The 20,894-nt window shown below is 38.6% G+C and overlaps 1 protein-coding gene across 1 annotated transcript; it reads left to right on the top strand.

Annotated features, from left to right (window-relative positions):
• The first annotated feature begins 2,251 nt into the window (after window positions 1-2,251).
• On the top strand, window positions 2,252-20,778 carry trpa1b (transient receptor potential cation channel, subfamily A, member 1b). Its single transcript, XM_007554599.2, has 29 exons — window positions 2,252-2,440; window positions 4,135-4,262; window positions 4,532-4,634; window positions 6,177-6,339; window positions 6,540-6,715; window positions 7,908-8,015; window positions 8,136-8,244; window positions 8,712-8,857; window positions 9,524-9,660; window positions 10,307-10,355; window positions 11,602-11,701; window positions 11,799-11,899; window positions 12,521-12,696; window positions 13,809-13,973; window positions 14,134-14,248; window positions 14,390-14,556; window positions 14,673-14,763; window positions 14,898-14,957; window positions 15,049-15,138; window positions 15,440-15,510; window positions 15,619-15,775; window positions 15,883-15,972; window positions 16,201-16,370; window positions 16,460-16,589; window positions 16,741-16,923; window positions 17,967-18,035; window positions 18,434-18,535; window positions 18,612-18,730; window positions 19,396-20,778. Exons 3-29 carry the CDS (start codon window positions 4,539-4,541, stop codon window positions 19,607-19,609), a joined length of 3,354 nt encoding a protein of 1,117 aa, XP_007554661.1. The 5' UTR covers window positions 2,252-2,440; window positions 4,135-4,262; window positions 4,532-4,538; the 3' UTR covers window positions 19,610-20,778.
• Window positions 20,779-20,894: the final 116 nt, after the last annotated feature.

Here is a 20,894-nt window from a genome sequence, read left to right as displayed (position 1 = left end):
TCTTTAACTGTTTAAAAAAGGAACATTTAAATAAATACTACACATCAATGAATAAAAAGGAAATTAGGATGATCAGCAAACTCAGTGGCCACCCCAATTATTATTATTATTATTTTATTTTATTTTTTGTCTAATCAGAGGAGTGGTGGTGTACCCTGACTGAATGGGATTTATCCAGCAATCAGTGTGTCCTCTAAATGGTTTTGAACCAAAATGTAAATGGAGGGTAAGGGACAACTTTCAGCTTTCTTTGCTTTGTGGGTCTCCTACCTTCGTACTTGATGATTTTTTATCAAATCTAGTACTACCAGCAAGGCAGCTCTTATACACAATTTGTACAGTCTGAGACAGAACTGCTATCAGATACTTATTCTCATGGCAGAAATGCTTGTATAATCCGTAGTTAATGATATACCTTATCTGATAATCCTGTCTGATAAAGATTCCCTGAGCAATATTCCCTAATCCTCCACATCAACAAGGAGGACTTAGAGCTTGACTTTATTGTGTCAAGTCAGGAGGAAAAAAAAACAGCAACAGAACAGGCCTGAGCACAAACGTCTTGAAGAAATAAATAAATGCAAAAGGATATTGTAAGTCAGATGAACCAGCTCACATCCCTATTTAAAATGATATTTTTATTATGGTGTGAAAATATGAAAGTATGTCTTTTCTTAAAAGTGTTCCCACATATACAAATGTTGTGAAATTGTATCTGCACAATTTAACGAAAAAAAAAAGAAAGAAGAAATGATGTGGGTAGATGCTATTATATTAAAGCATTCAGTCTTCTTTGGTTCACAAATTCCATAAATAATATTAAATCAGATTTAACTGAAAGTTCAGCTGTTTCTCTCGGATTTTCCTGACTCCTCCACATTTGCATCGCTTAGCTAAAGCCATTGTTTACCGAAAGGTTTTATTGGATCACGAAAAATTTCACTGTACAATGATGTCTGTCAAGGGAAACAAATGTATGAGAAACACCATGCAGATAAACCATGAGACAAAAACTACGAAAAGTGGTAACACCGCATAAACATATGTTCCTCAGAAATGAGTGAAAAGACAAGATACAAACTGGTCGGGAAAGCTGACAAGAAGCAGAGAGCAACACTACAAGACCTGGAGAAGTTTCCAACAAGGACTGGTTGTGTGTTACAGGAGACGACAATCTCTCTCTGTTCTCCATATGTCAGCGCTAAATGGTATGGAAGATAGGTAGAAAATTTTTCTTCGTAAGAGACATCCAGGTGTGGCTAAATTAACCCAAAACCTTGTAGAAATGTTGTGGTCTGACGAAACTACACTTAAAAGTTGTGGTCACAATTTCCAAATTTTTTGTTTGATACAAAACCCGCCATTCCCGAAAGAACATCGTGCTCAGGGAAATATGGTGGCTTGCGTTTCTTAAGGTGGAACTGAACGTGGATAAATATATTTTAATGCAGCACAGTCACTATCATTTCTGTCCATCTTAAACCACGTAAGACTGACTCAACGAGAGGAAAATTAAAGTGGGCTGATCAGAGTAAATATGAATCTGACAGTAGGTCTGCAGTGTCACCTGAAGAGGGCAGCAGACTAGAGACGTCAACTTCTGAACTTCTGCAAGGCAAAATAGACCCTTAAGACGAGACGAGCAGTTGCTAATGAAAACTGAACGCTGAACTTAAATCAAATGGTGCTTCAACAAAGTCTGAGTTTAACAGTGTGAACACTTACACTGTTTTCCCTTGCTATAAATCTACTGGTGTCTCAGTTGTTTTTTCTCCTCTCTCTTTTTAATCATAAATGTCACATTATTTATAGCAAATCTAATTTATAAAAGCTAAGGCGTCTCTCTTGTAAATGAGATCTTGGATCTTAATGAGACAACCTGTGTAAATAAATGAATAAAAAAAGGATATGACGTTTGTTTAATCTTTTTTTTTAGATCACAATAATATGGCGTTTAGGTGTGTGCCACAACTATACAAGAAAAAAAAAAGAAAAGAGCTTTCTCTTTCCTTTCATTTATTAAAAATGTTAGTACAGTCGTTGAAATTTGAATCATAGTGAAATCTGTTTTACCTTTAAACCTAGAAACTTTTAACCAGTTTACATGAAACTTCTTGAAGTCATTTAGTTAAATACTGGAAACTCGTGACTAAGCCAGTATCCAGTTTTCAGAAAGCTTCATTAAAACAAATTATAAAAACGTAAAATGTATCACATTCGGTGTCTTACTGCATTGCTGCCAGTCGAATGCCCTATCAGGTTACCTCTCCACGGATATAAGAACATCATGTGAGTGATTTGGTCACACGGGGGCAGAATATTGCCTGCATTAGTCGAGACACATGGAAATGGTTTGCTTCCCACACTATTTAAAGCCTTTTTGTGGTGGTGAAGAGAGCAGCCAGATTGACAAGACCAGCAGCAGCATCACACACGTGCAGTAAGTACCTCCTGTCTCCAAGGATATCTTTCATTTTGTACCAAATGTATTTGATTAGAATGTAGTTTTACTGATCTTTAAGATATTGCTGAATATTTTGTTTTTATTTAGAAAAATAGATTTTTATGGGCGTCATCTATTTTTTCTCGGCAATTTGATTAAGAATAATGTGCTGTTGTTATAAATTATATCTAATAAGTGTGCAATCTGAGTACAGAAACGTTTCTCTCCTTTCTTTGTTAAGGATTATAATCAATTTTTTTATTCCTTTATGGCTGATATTTTTAAATCATTTAGATAATTTGGACTGAGATGATTAGATGTTATGATTGCCTAATAATATATCTATTCTTTTATGGCTTCTAATGTCATTCTACGTTTGACACTCTACTATTGGTCAGTTATTAATCTATTTAAGACTCCTAGTTGTTGCTTTAGAGTAATAAATGTATTATTATTTATATTTGATTTGTAATTCATTCTCATAAAAAAAGGTCTAAATAGAAAATGCCAAATGAATATGTAAAGAAAAGAAGGAAGAAAAAACAGAAAATAATAATAAATTGTTTAAGAAAATCTTAAAAGTAGTTTTATGCCAATGCATATGGACCAGCAAACTTAGCTTTGTAAGGCTGTTAGTTCTTAACGACATAACAAGATACTTTACAGGGAAATCTTTGTTTTCGTGAAGCAATTTGTTTTCTTGTTTTGCTTTAGAAATTGCTCAACCAGTGCCCATTAGTGCACTTCCTGGACACTTGGCTCCTTCAAGCAAATGTGCGACAGGCTCAGTTGCCTGAACCCAATGGCACACATTTACCGCAGCTGCTAGGAAATGATGGGCGCGATCACATTTTCTGGTCTCTTTATCAAATTTACAATATTAGAGAAAATCAAATTGTACAGAGGGTTTTGTTGATTATTACGGAGTCGCCTCTGCTGCAGAGGATGTTCTAGAAAAGATAGTTCGATAGGAGAATCAGCTAGAGTTGCGGTAATGCTTAAGTGCAATGTTAACTCACATACAGTACAATGCTAAAATAGATCCAAAATCACTGTTTAGGACGTTCTGACAATAAATAAGCAAATAGGTTACAGCTGCAAGGTGAAAATAAAAAAAAGGAAACCATCTTAATAGACATTATCATTTCTGTTAATGCATAAACAGCACTTTTACTGTGAGTGCTTCTCGTCGTTGGACCAGAACAACATTTTATTAGAATGCAGGAACTCCCAAAGAGAAGTGATTAAAACTGATGGCTTTTGGTGACCACAGTTCGCTGAGCCTACAGTTAACCATCAAACTTTAATCTAAACTGACTCATTCTGTCAACCCTAATAGAAAAGTCCTTGTTAGAGTCAATGTTCAGGGCCACTGGTCCATGTTAGATTGCCTAAATGTTTGCTGTGAACTGTCACTGACTGTGCAGAAATGTGGCTTTAAATCAGCCGGGCAGCAGAAACAAAACATTTCCACGATGTAACTTTTCAGCCAGACTAAGAAGAAGAAACTCCAATGCCCATGTTATCACATGAAACGGCAGCAGTTTCTGAAAGCAAAGCTTCTGCAATATGTGAAGAGGATTCTTGCGAAATTTTACATAGCAAGAAGTAATTTATGATTTGACCTTTGGATGTGACCGATGGGCTTTATGCAACACATTATAAGGTCTCTTTCAATCTTGCTCACCCAGGATCACCCTGTCGGCCACCTGGGACGGATCCAAACGTGCTGCAAAAAAGCTGTGAAGGACATTGTTGTTTTCTACAACTGAAGGGCTTCAGCCTCCAAAATACTCAGTGGATCTGAATGCCTTTCTAGGTAAAGACAAAGTCATATACTTTCCCCTTTTGGCAACACAAGTGGTTGGCTAAGTACATGATCTGAATGTCCCGTCAAAGACCAAATCTTTGTTCGTAGCCATGTTTGGTAAAGCTTTTGCATTTTGTCATAACACTTCACCGAGAGACTACTGTATTGACTTGGTTTTCTGTTTCATGCATTCTGGATGTTTGGATGTTATAAATACACAAGTGTCGCAAATATAAAGATGTCATTGCTCTCTCCATTGACAATTCATGTGTCTTCAGCTAAGTGATGAACTTCAGCAGAGATGTGGCGCGCCAGACCAGTTGTTACACGTATGTCATAGAGGATGAAGATTCAGCCCTGGCAAGTCTAAATGCAGTCGAGGTGAGGATAGTTTTTCGTCGAAAAACTCTTAACTCCCTTATTCCATACATTGAAACATGAGTCGCAATAAAGGCATCAGACTTTACTTCAATTTTTGCTACACAGACTCGAGACTTGACTCACACTAAAGGTCTAAGACTCTATTCTGATGCTCATAATTGTCGACAAAGTCGATGTTTCTCAAACTCACGTTTTGATTTACTTGATAAACGTAAAAATGATGGTAAACATCTTTATCCATAAATATATTAACAATATAATGAATGTCAATGCTTGGTTACAAGACATAAAGAGGTTTAAAGCCTTCTCCCTTCTCAGTTATCACATATTTTTGTTATTACATGAAAGGTCATTTTATACAGTAATAAAATCAGAAAAAAACATTGTAACATCTTAGCAGACCATTCATCTTTATTTATCAATTCAAAAATATAAGCTAATCATATTCTATGATTTATTGACTACAAAAATTAAGTTGTTAAAATAAAGCCTTGTCCTTTTGCTATTCCCTAACACTTATTTCTCATGATTTTCCCTCAGTGAATAGATTATAAATCTGCCATGTTTTTTGTCCCCAATTGGCTACAATCTTCTCTAACACAGAGAACTGAGCAAACAAATGGTTTGATCTCTCTGCCGTAAAAAGCCCCAGTTGCATGCCTCATCCTGTTGATCCTCAGCTATTATTTAGATTGCTGTGATTATTAAATGTGGACTTAAATAATTAATTAGTGCTGTATTTTTTTTTTCCAGCTTGAACAAAAAGTTCTTTCTTGTTTGTGGTGTTACAGACTTTTGATGTATTTTGTGAGTGTTTCACTTTTTAGATCCATTAAAGCACAAACTCGTGTTTCTTCATGAAAGCTCTCATTTGTGCAATTAGAACCGACTGAGAATACGGGAAATAAGAACTGCAAACCAGTATTGCACTTTCTTGAAACGCAAATATTTTGCTTGCAGATGATACCCAATTATTTTTTTTTTTTTTGTCCTTTTAATTATTTAGTTGAAGCATTGTTTTTGCAAAAGTAGTTTCATAATTCATCAGTCGACAACTATGCAGGATGTTTTCCTATTCCATGCAGGGGCCAAAAATCTGTCTACTGGCTCAAGTAAGAGTTGTGCGACTTTTTTACGGTCATCACCAAGCTTGTTGTGTAACGGTTTGATGCTGTCAAACATTCTTCTTGACCAAATTGCTCATTAGAGAAACCTTAAGGTTTTTGTTGAAGACATTAGCAATTTTCTCTTGTTGGATCAAACAATCAATTTCCCCAAAGGGAGCAAATCATTGAAATTGCTAAAATTCCCAAGAAAATAAGCAATGAATAAGAAAGAATGTTTTCGAAGACAAACAGCTTCTTTTCTCTGTCAGTACCTACGTATTTAGCTCAGATTGCACCAAAAAGTCAGCTTCAAGAAATTAAAGCCTAGGGCCAAATATGAAGAAAAAAAAAAAGCACCCGATACACAAACCAAGCGCCCACAGTGTGGATCAGTATCATGATCATGTTATATATTGCAATCAATATTTCTGTGCAGTTGGCAGAGAAGGGGGACCTGACGCTTCTAGAGAACCTGGTGAGGAAGAGCCCAGAGGTCCTCTGTGAGAAAGATGAATGCGGAGCTAGTCCCCTCCATCATGCTGCTGCAGGGGGCCACGTCTCCCTCATTCGATTTATCACCTCTGTCATAGATCCACAAGGTAAGCGTGATTCAGTTGTATAGTGCGCTGCTTCCTGCTCAATAGGAATGATCATAATCCTGTCTTTGGGTACTTTGAGTAAATGTTTTTCTTTTTTTTCCCCTACTGTCGGTAATATGACGCATCATAAAGAGATCAGGATTTAGAAACATTTGCATAAATGTCTGTGTTTTCACTTGTGTTTGCGCGTCGTGTCACAGAGCTGAACAGCTGTGATGACCAGGGCAACGTCCCTCTGCACTGGGCCGTGGAGAGGAACAAAGCAGAGAGCTGCAGGGCCCTCATGGACCTGGGAGCCAACCCCAACATCCTCAACAATGCTCTCCTGTCCCCCCTGCACCTGGCGGTCAGCCTCGGACACAACAGCCTGCTGGGGGTGAGAAGGCTGAGAGTGCACAGTTAATGTCGCAGTCTAACTTTTTGTTGTTTTTGCATTCTTGACATTTCTCACTTTACAACTCACACATATTTTATTTTTAGTGGCTGGGAAATAAAAACCCATCTTTTTAACTTTATTTCAATTTATACATTGTTATTTTAATTTACATGTCACCCTTCAACTATTGAACAAGTGTTAGAATCTTTGGTAACACTTTATTTGAAGGGCTGTGAATAAGACTGACATGGCACTGTCAAAAACATGACATAACACCTGTCATGAACATAAAGAAGTCTTTATGAATGTCTATGACAGTTGTCATGAAGTGTCATTCGGTGAATAATGACACTTTTAATGTTAAGTTGCTCTAAAGCTTGCATTGAAAGTCTATTAAAAATGCAAACTTTGCATTAAATTGTCATTATTTACCAAATGACACTTCATGACAATGTCATGTCATGTCAGTCTTATTCACACCCCTTCAAATAAAGTGTTACCGAATCTTTTTTTTTTTTTTTTTTGTGGTAGAATAAACAAGTGGATCTCACTTATTGATTTGTGCAGCCCAGACAACAACTGGTTTAACACTTTTACTTAGGCGCTATTTGAGTAGGAAATGCTCTAAAATAAACATGAGTCATATTTTTATGATTTTTATTTATCATTTTTTAAAATAAAAATAACTTTTGTACTTTCTACTTACGATCTAATTACGTATAAGTACTTTCTACATATACATTGCTTTGTGTTGATCTACCACATAATATCGCAGCAAAACTAATCAAGGTCTGTGGTTAAAATGTGATGGACTGGGAAGAAATTTAAGAGCTATGAGTACTTGCATGATGCGTCATATCGCCAAATGGCAAAATCAACTTTCTTGGGTCCTAAACTTAACAATGTAACATTTTATTCATTTTAAGTCAAAATAAAAGAGTACATTTATTAACATATATCACATTTTCTCATACATTTTAAAAAGCCTAGCTACTTTAATCTATCTATATATTCCGATAAGAAATACACAGGTGATGGTCAATGCAGTCTTTGGCTCTTCTCCACAACCTGACACAGCATAGTGCAGAATGAAGGACATAGGTGTATTGGTAGGACACAAAATAATATAAAAGATTGCATGACGCTCTGTTTTTTTTTGTTTGTTTTTGTTTTAAATCTCTGCCCCTTTTAGATGCTTTTATCCTACAGTGTGACAAACTGCAACCTGCAAGGAGACCTTGGTAACACCCCACTAATACTGGCCTGCTCTCTCAACAACTGTGAAGCTCTGAACATACTGGTATGTTCCGTTTTCCATTAACCACCAGTATAGCATGTCAACAGAACTGTGCCTTATTGGAACACCATGACAGATCTGTCTCCAACAAAACACCGTCTCTTTTTGTCCTTCTTTTTAAAGCTAAAGCACGGGGCCATGCTCTGCACACAGAACAAGCTAGGCCATTTTGCCATGCATGCTGCTGCCTTCGCGGGAGCGAAGAAAGCCATGGAAGTCATTCTGAAGGCTGGTACGAGAATTAAATAACACATGTCGACAAAATCCAGAAGTGCTGACAGTAACAAACGTTTCTTGCAAGGCCAAATGGCAAATTAGGTTGATAGATAACAAGAGCTCACCTTGCCACGGGAGCTTCCGGAGACATTTTCAGGAAAAATGCTTCGTATATTCAGTCCCTCGGAGTGATTCAGTACTCGCGGGAAGATTGTTTGCCAAATGTGAGTTTGTTGGAGGAAGTTTACTTCCAGTACAAAATATTTATGAGGTTTCTAATAGTTTTTGTATTAACAGTTTGGATTGCTTGGATTGTAGCAGACAATTCATTTGGATGAACTTATTACTTCCACCCTCAAAAGTACTAACATGAAAACAAAACGAAGGCAAAACAACAGACAGGCTGAATGGGAATTGCCAGTATGTTCGCAGTATACCCTCAACCCTCAGTACAAAGCAACTCTTGATTAAATTCATTGGCAGGAGAAGAGCACGGCCACAATGCAGTGTCCCACATCAACTACCTAGACAAGTCCAAGAGCAGCCCTCTCCATCTGGCCGTGCGTGGGGGGAATTTCGAAACCATCCGTCTCTGCATCGCCACTGGGGCCAAAATAGACCAGCAACAGGTCTGTGACCAACAGATAGTATTGAAATGTCAATACTTTATGCAGACGGTCTGCATAAAGTTGCACTTTCCATAAAGCGTGTAAACCATCAATCAAAACGCAGATGTTCATTTAATTGTCACCACAGCTTTTCATGTATACGAGGATGACATTTTCATAAGCACATCACAAATGGTCCAATTCGTCTTCAGTCTGTCAATTGCATGCTTTGTTAGATTTGCATTTGTTTTGCTTAGTTTTTTAATCTACAACCAATTTGCCTACACCTGTACATTATTTTACTGGCAATTATGCTAGGACAAGTCAGTCTCATCCCTCTCATCCGGGACTGCTTGTTATGTCTAGTTCAGGTTTAGTGCCCAGAGCCACGGCAGCGATGGAGGGCATAGTAATAGCTTCAGTTGGCTAAATTGATACAAATTACCTCCACTTACACTATGGAGCTGAGTTGGGCAATCAGCACCCCCTCTTCTGTCAGTCCTAGTTATCTCATGAAAGGCTTGCACTAAAGTCAGCCAGTACGTGCAGGACATGCATTAGGGAGGCATAAAGTATGCGCAAAAAAAATGTTTGTTTGACTTCTTATTCCTGCAGATACGTGTTGCATTAATGCATTGTTCGTTCCTAATTCTGCGTGCGGTAACGCAGTGATATTTTGTGGTTTAGAATGATCGCTGCACGCCTCTTCATTTGGCCTGCACTCAGGGTGCTATAGAGGTGGTGAAGCTGATGCTGTCCACTGTGGACCAAGTGGAAGATGTTATCAACCTGACTGATGGGGCTTGCCAGACCCCTCTGCATAGGTGGGTGTTCTCCTGTCATCCCAGCCAGAATTAATGTCAACAGTTTGCCTTCGTTGGGCTCTCCTCAGATGCTTGATCTATTTCACCACAGTGTTATTTGTTAATTAGACTTGAGGAAAACGTTAATGACATTGAACACGTGGGCTGCTATAATCTATCTATCTATCTATCTATCTATCTATCTATCTATCTATCTATCTATCTATCTATCTATCTATCTATCTATCTATCTATCTATCTATCTATCTACAGAATGTATGTCAAAGGTCTTCATTGATGTCTAATCTGTGACCCTACTGCAGCAGCTATTTTCCCTGCTGTCCTCAGATTCAGGGTTTATAGAAATGGGGATTAACAAGTATTTTTCCATCAGTCAAACAGTTGTAAAAAAAAAAAAAAAAAAAAAAACTACTTTAGCCGAGGCACGTGCAGAATCCAACCAAACTGCAAGGCATTTGTGATTGATGTGCGTCATCTGAGGGCACAACTGCGATCCAGGAGATAAAAGGCGAGATGACAAAGGGAAATCTAGTTATGTCACACCCTGAGTTAGATCACTCTTATTCAACACTGGCCACCATGACTAAGGTTGCCAGCTCTTGCAGCTGTGCTTGTTGGTTTACAGCAACTGTGTTTGCTTTTCCAGGGCTACAATATTTGACCACGCGGAGCTGGCGGAGCACCTGATTTCTTTGGTAAATAAAGCGCCACACAACACACATTCTGAACTGGGATGAGGATTAACCTTTCTTCTCTTTGTAAGCTGTTGCTGCACTTTGACTTTTAATTTGGTGTCACGAGAGCAGTCGAGCCAAATTACAAGTTAATTATTTCATCAATTTAATCGCTTACTTTGTGTGCTTCCCCATGTTTGTTATTGACCAATTATGTTCACTCTAAAGTCACCACAGGGCTGAGTTCAAGGTGCTGCTGAGCAACACTTGTCCACCATCTGTTGCACATGTACACTCTTTTATTAGACATTAATTGCTATGAGAGTGGAAACACCCGAGTTTATTAACGTAAGCTCATTTTGTCGTAAAACAAAAGGACAGGAAATCAACCTGAGCCCGTTTAGCTCTAGAAATATATATTTCCGAGATGTAGCCAATATGAGATGAGGTCAGTCTCTGCTTGGTAGCTCAGATATTAAAGTGCAAAATCATTGGATAAAATGGACACCCACAATAGCGAAGTGACTGTTTGCCATATTTTAAAACTAATGTCACACTGAATACACCATTTCCACCATGAAACACACCGGTGGCAGCGTCGTCCAAGGTGCACTGCCTCCAGATGTGTGTGGCTTGAAATACTTTATTCTCTTGCAGATGTTTATGATTTATTCTTATTTGTGCAATATCAGCTTTTCTGTTCTATTTTTTTGAATATGTTTAACGTAGTCTGGAAGCAAGGGTAATCCAGCGGTTTTTGAACTGCAACTCCATTTATATCTTTAAGCCAAACCCCTTTTATGTGACCAGCTGACCTCTCCACGCTGTATCTAAATATGCTGTTAATGTCCCTTCACACCACAGCAATGGGAAGGATTCCAGCAAAGAAAGCTGCATGTTTTAGGAAAAATGCCTCGAGGATATAGAGAGAACATTGCACTGTACAAGTTGATTTGTTTGTAATCTAATCCTTCCCCTTGTGTTACTATGAAACAAAAGATTTTTGGAAAGAGAGGGCCTGCTAAATGCAACTCTTCCCTTGTGCATCTGCAGGAGAGCAAACATATCCAGAACTCATTCAAATGAGCTCTAGTAATAGATACAGCTACAAATGATTCATCTTCAAAAGGCAGAAGAGTTATAACTGTAACGTTGCTTCATTTAATACATATTCATTCGTATCCACGTTTCTTTTGAAAGGTCTTCAGAAGTAATTGCAGTGAAAATGAGTCCGAAACGTTAATTCTTTTGTGTTCTCACTTCCCAGGGTTCTGATCTGAACAGCACCGACTGTAAAGGAAACACCCCTTTGTTGTTGGCAACCAGTTGTGGAGCATGGAAAACTGTAGCTCTGCTGCTGTCCAAAGGTGAAATAAAATGCCGCTCACATTTACCAGAAGCACTTAAGATTTCCGATAATGTTGACTTGGAATAGGTTGTAAGTATATGCTCATATCTTTTAAGGGGCCAATGTGAATGTGAAAGACAAATGTGGCTGTAACTTTCTTCACCTGGCCATCCTGCAGCCTAAGGGTCTGAAAAACCTCCCAGAAGAAGTGCTACAGGTACCCAAAAATGGTTGCTCCAAAAAAAAAAAAAAAAAAAAAATCACAGCGTAGGAAGACATCACCGTATTGGAATCTAATTAAGGCACTGTCTGTAATCAATTTATATTGAGCCCTAAAGCGAAACATTATTTCTAATGTTATAAATTTCATTGAATGAGCAGTATTTTTTCACAGATTTCACAATGAGCATTTATTACAATATGAAACAGGAATTTATAATAATGGGAGAAGTTTGATGCATCTGATCTCAAACAAATTGACTCACAAATGATAATATCTCTCAGCCTTCCTTGAAAATCTTACTCTGATAACAAGGGAATTTCAAGAAAGGAAATTTCTTGAAATTTCCTTTCAAGAAAATTGAAAGGAAATTTCAATTTGTGTTTGCCTTTTAGAATTTCAGTAAGTACTGTGGCAAAATTTGTTAAAAAAAAAAAAAATGCCCCAAATCATGGAAAAGCTGATAATTCAAATTCACTAAATAGTCTGAAATGCTGCAGTCAATTTCAGCACAACCTTTGTTTGTTTTATAGCACTTTCATTACCATTACCAACATACTTTTTGAATAGGACTTGAGCGTTATTAGTCCAACATGTCTATGATGTCTCCGACTTTAGCATAGCAGCGTGAAAGCTTTGCTGAACTGCGAAGATAACGAGGGCTGCACGCCACTGCACTACGCCTGCAGACTGGGTATCCATGACTCAGTGAAGAACATGCTGGGCCTCTCGGGTCAAGTTGGCCTTGCATGCAAGTCCAAAGACAAGAAGTCTGCTCTTCACTTTGCTGCACAGTAAGAAAAAAACACCGACTTAACTGGAGTTTGATTCAAAGTTGTTTAGTCTTTCTTTGAAAATGTATCCTGTTGCCTTGAGTTTCTACCGAAGCCAATAGTGGCTCAGACCTTTACAATTGTGAATCGAGTCCATCACATATTATGAAAGTGATTGTGTTATTGAAGATCCATCCAACTATGACTTTAAGTGATAAAACAGAGATTTCCACTAGGTCTCTACAATTAAACAAAAGGTAGACAGGTAATAAATTCATGTGTCAACTCAACTAAAAATGTCACCAGATCTTTTAATCCAGTGAGTTATTTTGTTTTTGTTTTTTGTTTTTAAATCGTAACCTTTTTGCAAAGATTAATTGCAGCACCACACGATGATTCTTCACAAACCTGAAGGTGCTGTCACAAGAACAGAATTCAATTACCTAGAAATGAGAGTAAATGCAATAAATGTTGTGAAAGAACGAACATGAGGCATTTATTCGCATTGATTTTTCAATCACTCACACCTGCTTAATTAGAACTCGAGGGGGCAAAAGAAAACCACGTTATGATGTCATCCTTATAAATCTTTGTGAAACCCCGTTTTAAACACTGCTCAATTTATTGTGCTGATGCAAAGTCCTGCTGACCTTCTTACAAACTTCAGGAGCGCAGAAGAATATTTGTTAACAACACAGCGGAGCAATTTTCAGAGCTTTAAGGATGGCTGGCTCCGACTTTCACTGTAGTATTTTGACTGCAGGTTGAAGCCTTGAGTGTGTGGCACTTTGACTAGACACCTTCTGTCTAAGATGTAAAACGTACAGATGGGATAATCAGTTAGGGCTATATTGGTTTTTAAAGGTGTATGTACTCAACTGTGAAGGTAGTGATATAGTGAAGTTTGAAATAAAAATGTTGATTTTGGAACACATTCTTTAAGCAAGTAAGTCTTTGTGAATTTTAATCCAAGTTAAAATCTTTCGATGATGCTCCTAAATCAGCATGTTTTGTTGTTTGAAACGAGATGTTTTACTCTCCTTTGTGCTTTACGTCATAATGTCAGACAGTCACCATACGTGTTACGGCATATTAGTGTTCCCGCCTCCCTTCCTCCTCCTTATTTCTTTAAGATACGGGCGCATCAACACCTGCCACAGGTTGCTGGAGTCCATCACAGACTCTCGTCTGCTAAACGAAGGTGACGAGCGAGGCCTGACGCCACTCCACTTGGCTTCCAAGGGTGGGCACACCAAGGTGGTTCAGCTGTTGCTGCGCAAAGGAGCTCTCTTTCACAGGTGCGACCCAAATGCTGGATCGTTGCGTTTACAGACAGCGTGCATAGCATTTGTAACGACTAAAAACACGCGATCATGTCGATACTGATATTTTAAGACAAGTCGATACGTTAAGCAAGTAAATTTATGGCATACAAACCCGTGAACTTTTGTTTTTCAGTGATTACAAAGGCTGGAGTTGTCTACACCATGCCGCCTCTGAAGGATACACACAAACTATGGATATTCTGCTCTCTGCGAATCCCAAGTTATTGGATAAAACCGATGAGGATGGGGTATAAATTAATGTTGTTTTTTGTTTTTGTTTTTTTTTTTAGAAACAAATCTGCCTTTTCTTTGACAACAGTTTTACCAGGCTGTACAGTTAGCTCTGTTATCAAGCGTGTAATCATTTTGTTGTCACACTGACATGCCAGAACACTGCACTCCATATCGCTGCGAGATCTGGACATGTGGCTGCTGTCAGAATGATGCTGGTCAGAGGGGCTGAGCTTGTGCTGAACAAGAATGACACTTCCTTTCTTCATGAAGCGCTGCAGAACGGGAGAAAAGAAGTGGTCAACGCTGTGATTGACAGCGAAAGGCAAGTCATGAAAAAAAAAAGTCTTGATCTTAAAGAAATAGGTAGTCTTGTTCAAATTTGTGATCGTTCTAAATATAGAAACATTAAGACTCAACTATACGCTTTTACTCTTGCAGGATTGAGGAGGCTTTGCGACTGTTTGTTCCCGGTTCCACCCAACGATGCCCCATTCTTGACATGATTGAATTTCTGCCTGAGGGCTGCAAGGTTTTACAAATAAAAAAAAAACTTTCATCATGAATTATAAATAAGTTCTTTATGCCATTTTCTGCTACGTGACTTGTTGTGACTAAGATTGGAGATCAAATTTAAAGTTCTGTCACTGTGACTCGTTCCTACAGCATCTGCTTGACCGCTGCGTGAAGGAGTCTGATGATGACCACAACAGCCCTGACTACCATGTAATTTATCTGCAACATGCACTATGAATACATCAGCCCGAACATCATTAAACTAAAAAACAAACTAACTAGATTTCTGTATATTGTGTAGATTGAATATGATTTCAGATGGCTGCAGGCTCCCATTTCGCAGAAGCTGATTGAGCAGGGCTACGCTCCTAAGCCTCTAGCCGCAGTCAATGTAAGTTTCCTCGATCACTACTATGTGAGTGATCATGATTGAAGTCAAGTGTCAAGTTGATATCAAGAAATGTTAGCACCCGTTCATAAGCAATTTGGCTAAATATGTGTCGACTGGTAAAAATCTAGAAACTTCTGCACCTGGTTCTTGGTCTTAAAAATCTCTTATATCGCATGTTATATGCTGCTGAGGAAGAAGGGTTAAATAAATGTAACTTGACCACAGCCGTACTTACTGAGAGCAGCAATTTAAATCTTTTCTATGTTAAAAAATAAAAACCTTTTATTCACAATTTCTGCAGGCGATGGTGCAATATAACCGCATCGAGCTCCTCAACCACCCAGTCTGCAAAAAGTATCTGGGAATGAAATGGTGTGTATCAAACAGTTTAGGGACTGAACTTTATTTCACTTCTTAAAGTGCTTTTGTCGTATTTCATTTCAAAAAGTTTTTTTTTGTTTTTTTTTCCACTCTCCACAGGGTTGCCTACGGGAGCAAAGCTCATGTGCTCAACATGTTTCTGTACCTGTTAGGGCTGCTGCCCTTAACAAACCTGATAGTGACCCTTCGACCCTCTGTAAACACCACCGAGACAGGCGAACTCGACATCGTCATGGTTCCCACTTCATTCTCAGAGGTATCATGAAGTGGCCTGTAGCGTAAGCTAAGCTATTCAAATAATAAATGTGTAGTGATCTAACACCACTTGTTTCAATCTTTTTTTTTTTTCTTTTTTTTTCCTAGCAAAGTATGTTCTTGTCCTTCTGCATGGTGATGGTCTTGATCACTAACGTCTATTCTATTGGAAAAGAAGTGGTGCAGATATCACAGCAGGTTGGAGTTACACTGTTACTCATATATCATTAAACTATGAAAGAAAATTATTCCATAAACATATTTCTCTACTAAACCTAGCAGCAGTTTTGATAGATGAATGTGAACTAAAACAGTAAACATCACATTTACTGTTTACTTTGCATGTTTCTAACACACACACACACACACACACACACATATATATAAAAACAACTTTATTCACCATAATCCATTGCTACCCCAAAGCGTTGGAGTTACTTCAGGGACGGGTCGAACCAGATAGACTGGATGTCGGCTATCAGCTCTCTTTTGTTCGTCGTTCCCCTCATGGTCAACGCAGAAGGTTCTTGGCACTGGCAAGCAGGCGCAGTGGCCATTTTAAACTCCTGGATTGGGTTTCTCCTTTATCTCCAGAGGCACGTTGACTCCGACTCTAGCACTGCATGTATTTTACCGTCACGTCTTTCTAGTGTTGTTGAAGTTGGACAATTTCCCCGTGCTTCAGGTTTGAGGGTGTTGGCATTTATGTCGTGATGTTTGGGGAGATCATGAGGACATTGCTCCGTATCGTGATGCTGTTTGTGTATCTGATGTTGGCGTTCAGCTTGGCGTTCCACGCTCTGATGCTCAACCAGGTAAGTGAGAGCACAAACACAAATAAACCTTAGCAAGTGCATACATCTATATATATATGCATAGTACATATTCTGTGCATGCTATGACATAAGTTTTTGGTTTATGTGTTATGATCTACATATACACATTGTCACTTTGCTCTGTCAACAGGAAGAGTTTAACAGTGTGCCGCTCTCCGTGATTCAAACCTTTGTGATGATGGTCGGAGAGTTGAACTACCAGAACAACTTCCTGGATGCTTACTTGAACAACGAGCTTCCATTTGGTGTCTTGACGTATGTCATTTTCGTGAACTTTGTTCTGCTCATGCCAATCCTCTTGGTGAACCTGATGGTAAGCGTGCTAGCATTTTTTATTTATTAGTTTTTTTTATTGCACCTGGGAAATGTTGTTTATTTCATATGCCCAAAATGCGCTTCAAAACATAAGTTATCAAACTGTTAGGATTTAAGATATAAAATTAGTCCAATAATTTGAATGCATTCTTTACGATGTGCATTTTATTCTATATTTACTAGGGGAAATTTTAGAGATTTAAGAGCTTTGAAACAACTGAATACATTTGTTGAATTGCAAACATTTTTATATGCGCATACTTAACTAAACTAACTGGATCCTAATATGTTATTATTATTTATCATAAGTAATATAAAAAATTACTGAAGTAGCAATAATTTGTTTAAATTTAAGTAGAATGGTCATACTTTTTTTTTTTTTAGAAGTGTAGCCTGGTAGAAAGTTTTACTTGTGGTGTTTCTGAAACTGGTTAAGGAATTGTGTAAAGCTTATAAAATACATTTTAACACGGAGCATGGTGACAAAACTTTTCCTGATAATCATAGCTGAGATATTTGCACTTGTTCATCCCACAGATAATACTGCCCTGGGCAGTGAGCCATAACAGCCTCATCAAAAGCCTCCTTGCAAGACATACATCTTTTTTATTGATGCCTATAAAATTGCTTACAAGCTAACTGTCTAACAGTGAAGGACAAATACTACCCCAGCTATGACATAAATACAGTATTTATATAATGGATGGGGTTTTATTATGTAAATAAAATAAAAAAAATCGTGATCACTGCTTTGCTTTTTTTGTGGCAATTTTGGCAAAAATGTTTTTGACAATGACTTCTGTCTTTCATGTAATGTCTGTAGATTCCCCACTGTTTAGTGTTTTGTGACCCACAACTCTGTGCTTACTTTAACTTTAACAGACTTTTCCTCCTTTTTCAGAATATGTCCCATGTACATGTGTTGCATTGTGTTTTTTGGAATATGCCTCATGTAAATCTTTTTCACTAAATTGACAGTGCTTACAGCACGTTATGCTTCTATACACCGTTTGACGCTCCGTTGGTGGCTCTGCCTTGCAGATTGGTTTAGCAGTCGGAGACATCGCTGAAGTTCAAAGAAACGCTTCCCTGAAACGAATAGCGATGCAGGTAAGTTTGGAGATGGGCCCTCCTGACAATGTTTTATGTGCTGCAGCTTTTTACAGCTTACTCTGATTTTGGACTGTCATGACTGTGCATTGAAGCCACCAGGATTGTAAATCAAGTGCACAGTTGATGTAACAATTTATTGTTATTGAGGCCTTTTTTTTTTTTTAAAGTTTGGGATCAAGTCCAAGTAACGTTATAAGAAGCGGGAGATGTTGAATTGTGTGCTATCAATGCAAACTACAAAGTAAACTATTAATATCCTGCTCTGCCATGCTTAAAACAAACCCGGCAATGAGGCAGTGCTATAAAACAATCAGTGTGGCAGATGTGTCTCAGAATGATTAACTGCGTTTGTTTAGTTTTCTAATGTGGAGTTTATGTTTCCCCTCTGATCTAAGATTGATCTCCACACATCCCTCGAAGACAAGCTCCCTTACTGGTTTATGAAGCGAGTGGACAAACCCTCAGTCACCATCTACCCCAATCGCAAGTGCTCCAGGGTGTGTGCCGTGCCTACGTTTGTAATAAAATCATGTCAGTTTCCGCTTTTATATGAAAATTCACTCTTTCTTGCAGCACTTCCTAAAACAAATGATCTCTGGGGAGGACGAAAGAAGCGAAGTCTGGACTCGTCTGCAGTCCAAATCGCAGAGCTGCACGTTTGTGGAGAATGAGCTCAAAAAGCAGAAGGCCAGGTGAGACACCTACAAGTAGCTGATCACGAGTAATTCATTTCTTTAATTGCCTAAAAGCTTAAAAGCATGATTTACCTCGGGATGCCAAAGGAAGCTTGAAATAATCATCATAAATACAGGACACAGTAATCCATCGCAAAATATAGTATAGCACTGAAAGGTGGTAATGCTATGAGGTGCAACACACTTAATTTTGTTATGTCTGAGCGTCCCCTAGTGGTGAATAATTGTAGTATTTAATGTAAAAAGATACACTCACAGTGCCTTGTGAACGTATTTATAGGTTTTCCACTTTTTCCCTAATCTTTATTGTATTTTCATGTTTTGTTTTTTTTTTGTTTGTTTTTTTTTTTTTACAAAAGTAATGCATAATTTTGGAGTTCAGGGAAAAATATGTCCGTGTTTTATTCTTTTATTCTGAAATGTATTGCATGTATGCCTGATAATTCTGTATACATCCTCCTTTTGCCACACCCGCAAGTGCTTAGTCATGTCAAACGTTGCACTACTCAGTACTGAAATTTTGCCACATTCTTAATCTTATTCTCAAAACACCTCAATCTCAGTCAGATTGGACGGAGACATACATTTTTAACAGACCTCCACCCGGACAGTTGCTGCCTTCGACAGTTTTCCGTTTTCATTTGCTTCGTCGTTTTTGGCAGGATGAAGGAAATGTCAGGCATGTTGGAGAAGCAGCACTCTCTGCTCAAGCTCATCATCCAGAAGATGGAAATCTCCTCTGAGGCCGAGGAGTCCGACGGTCCCGTGACACTGAAAGGCAGCATGTGGCCCAGCTTGGGTCATGGCAAAGCAAGGGGCCGCAGCACGTCACGCTGGGTCCCGCTGATTAAGGCCATCGAGGCCAACCGCAAATAGGAGAGACCTACACAGCATGAACTTTTCTGATTTGCACAGTGAATTTCCACTGATACATAGGTGTAGTTGTCATTTTAACATGTAAAACTATGTGTGTGACTGTAATTGCTCAAATCAAGATCAAGTCCTCAATTGCAATATTTGCTCTCTGAAAGACGGAAGGAAAGGAAAGAAATATTGGATAAGTCAGGATGGAAATGAATGTAATCTTGTGTTGTTTATTGTTGCTGTCTCTATGTAATGCTTTAATGCAGTGGTTCCCAAATCCGGTTCTCAAGTATCCCTGCCCTGCATGTTTTAGACGTTTCTCTGTTCTAGCACACCTGATTCAAATGACCGCATGACCTCTTTTCTGCCACTAATTGTTGCAGAAGTCTGTTAAGTCAGCCACAGATTTAAGTCAGGTGTACGGAAGTAAGAATACACCTGAAACATGCAGGGCAGGGCTGAATTGAAGAGCAGGTTTGGAAACCACTGCTCTATATGCCTCATCTACTCTCACAAAATATATTTCTTAATTTCTGTCACTACTCCCAAATAAAGCATAACATTACCCTGCATAACACGGCTGCAAATAATTCTAAAAGTTTTCATCTAAGCACGTACGATACCGCATGAACAGTGTAAGGAATGAATACATCAGACATCTGACTTTTTTTTTTGCTTTTTTCGCCTCGAGTCCAGTGCTGCAAACTTCTTTGGTGAAGATCATGGGAACCACGAGACGCAAACAGAGTTCAGGCTCTGACATCATGAGCCTGCACCTGTCCCTCTGCTTCTCGCAGCGGACCTCTGGTGGAGGTCAAGCCCCCGTCAAAGTCTCTGCTGATGGAAAAATACCTACTCCGCCTTTAGGTCCACTTTAAAGTGTTATTTATTACCACTGGCCTTGGATTTAATTATCCCCAGGGCAAGTAGAGCAACCATAAAGCCATCAATTACATCAAAGTTTAGGGTAATATTTTTTTCCCGTTTTACTCTAGGAAGTGTGTGCATAGAATGACCAATGAGCGCAGTGTTTTATCTCCGCCTGTTCTCCCTCTGACAGTGAATGAAGCACCAGGATGAATGATGTCGTATGTCATACAGCTGATGCCTTTTTTGTGTCCGTCACAAAAAAAACAAAAAAAAAAGATGACGGCTCACCAGATGATCGGTAAATCCGACAGCAGAATCCCTTAGCTTGCACCTTCATAGGTGTCAGTCAGGCCGTCCGCCTCGCTGACGGATGCGGTGATAGAGGATGGGGTTGGCAGACCGCCCGAAACTCTCGCTATGATTCCGG

Source organism: Poecilia formosa, unplaced genomic scaffold, assembly GCF_000485575.1.
Source record: "Poecilia formosa unplaced genomic scaffold, Poecilia_formosa-5.1.2 Scaffold64, whole genome shotgun sequence".
NCBI classification, from domain to species: domain Eukaryota; kingdom Metazoa; phylum Chordata; class Actinopteri; order Cyprinodontiformes; family Poeciliidae; genus Poecilia; species Poecilia formosa.
Note: the sequence above shows the minus strand (reverse complement) of the source record. Positions and strands in the feature narration are given on the sequence as shown.

Coding starts and splice junctions, on each gene's coding strand:
- trpa1b (XM_007554599.2), top strand. CDS start 4,539: ATGAACTTCAGCAGAGATGTGGCGCGCCAGACCAGTTGTTACACGTAT. Junction 9,661..10,306: donor TGCCAGACCCCTCTGCATAG/GTGGGTGTTCTC, acceptor TTGCTTTTCCAG/GGCTACAATATTTGACCACG. Junction 14,958..15,048: donor ACAACAGCCCTGACTACCAT/GTAATTTATCTG, acceptor TATATTGTGTAG/ATTGAATATGATTTCAGATG.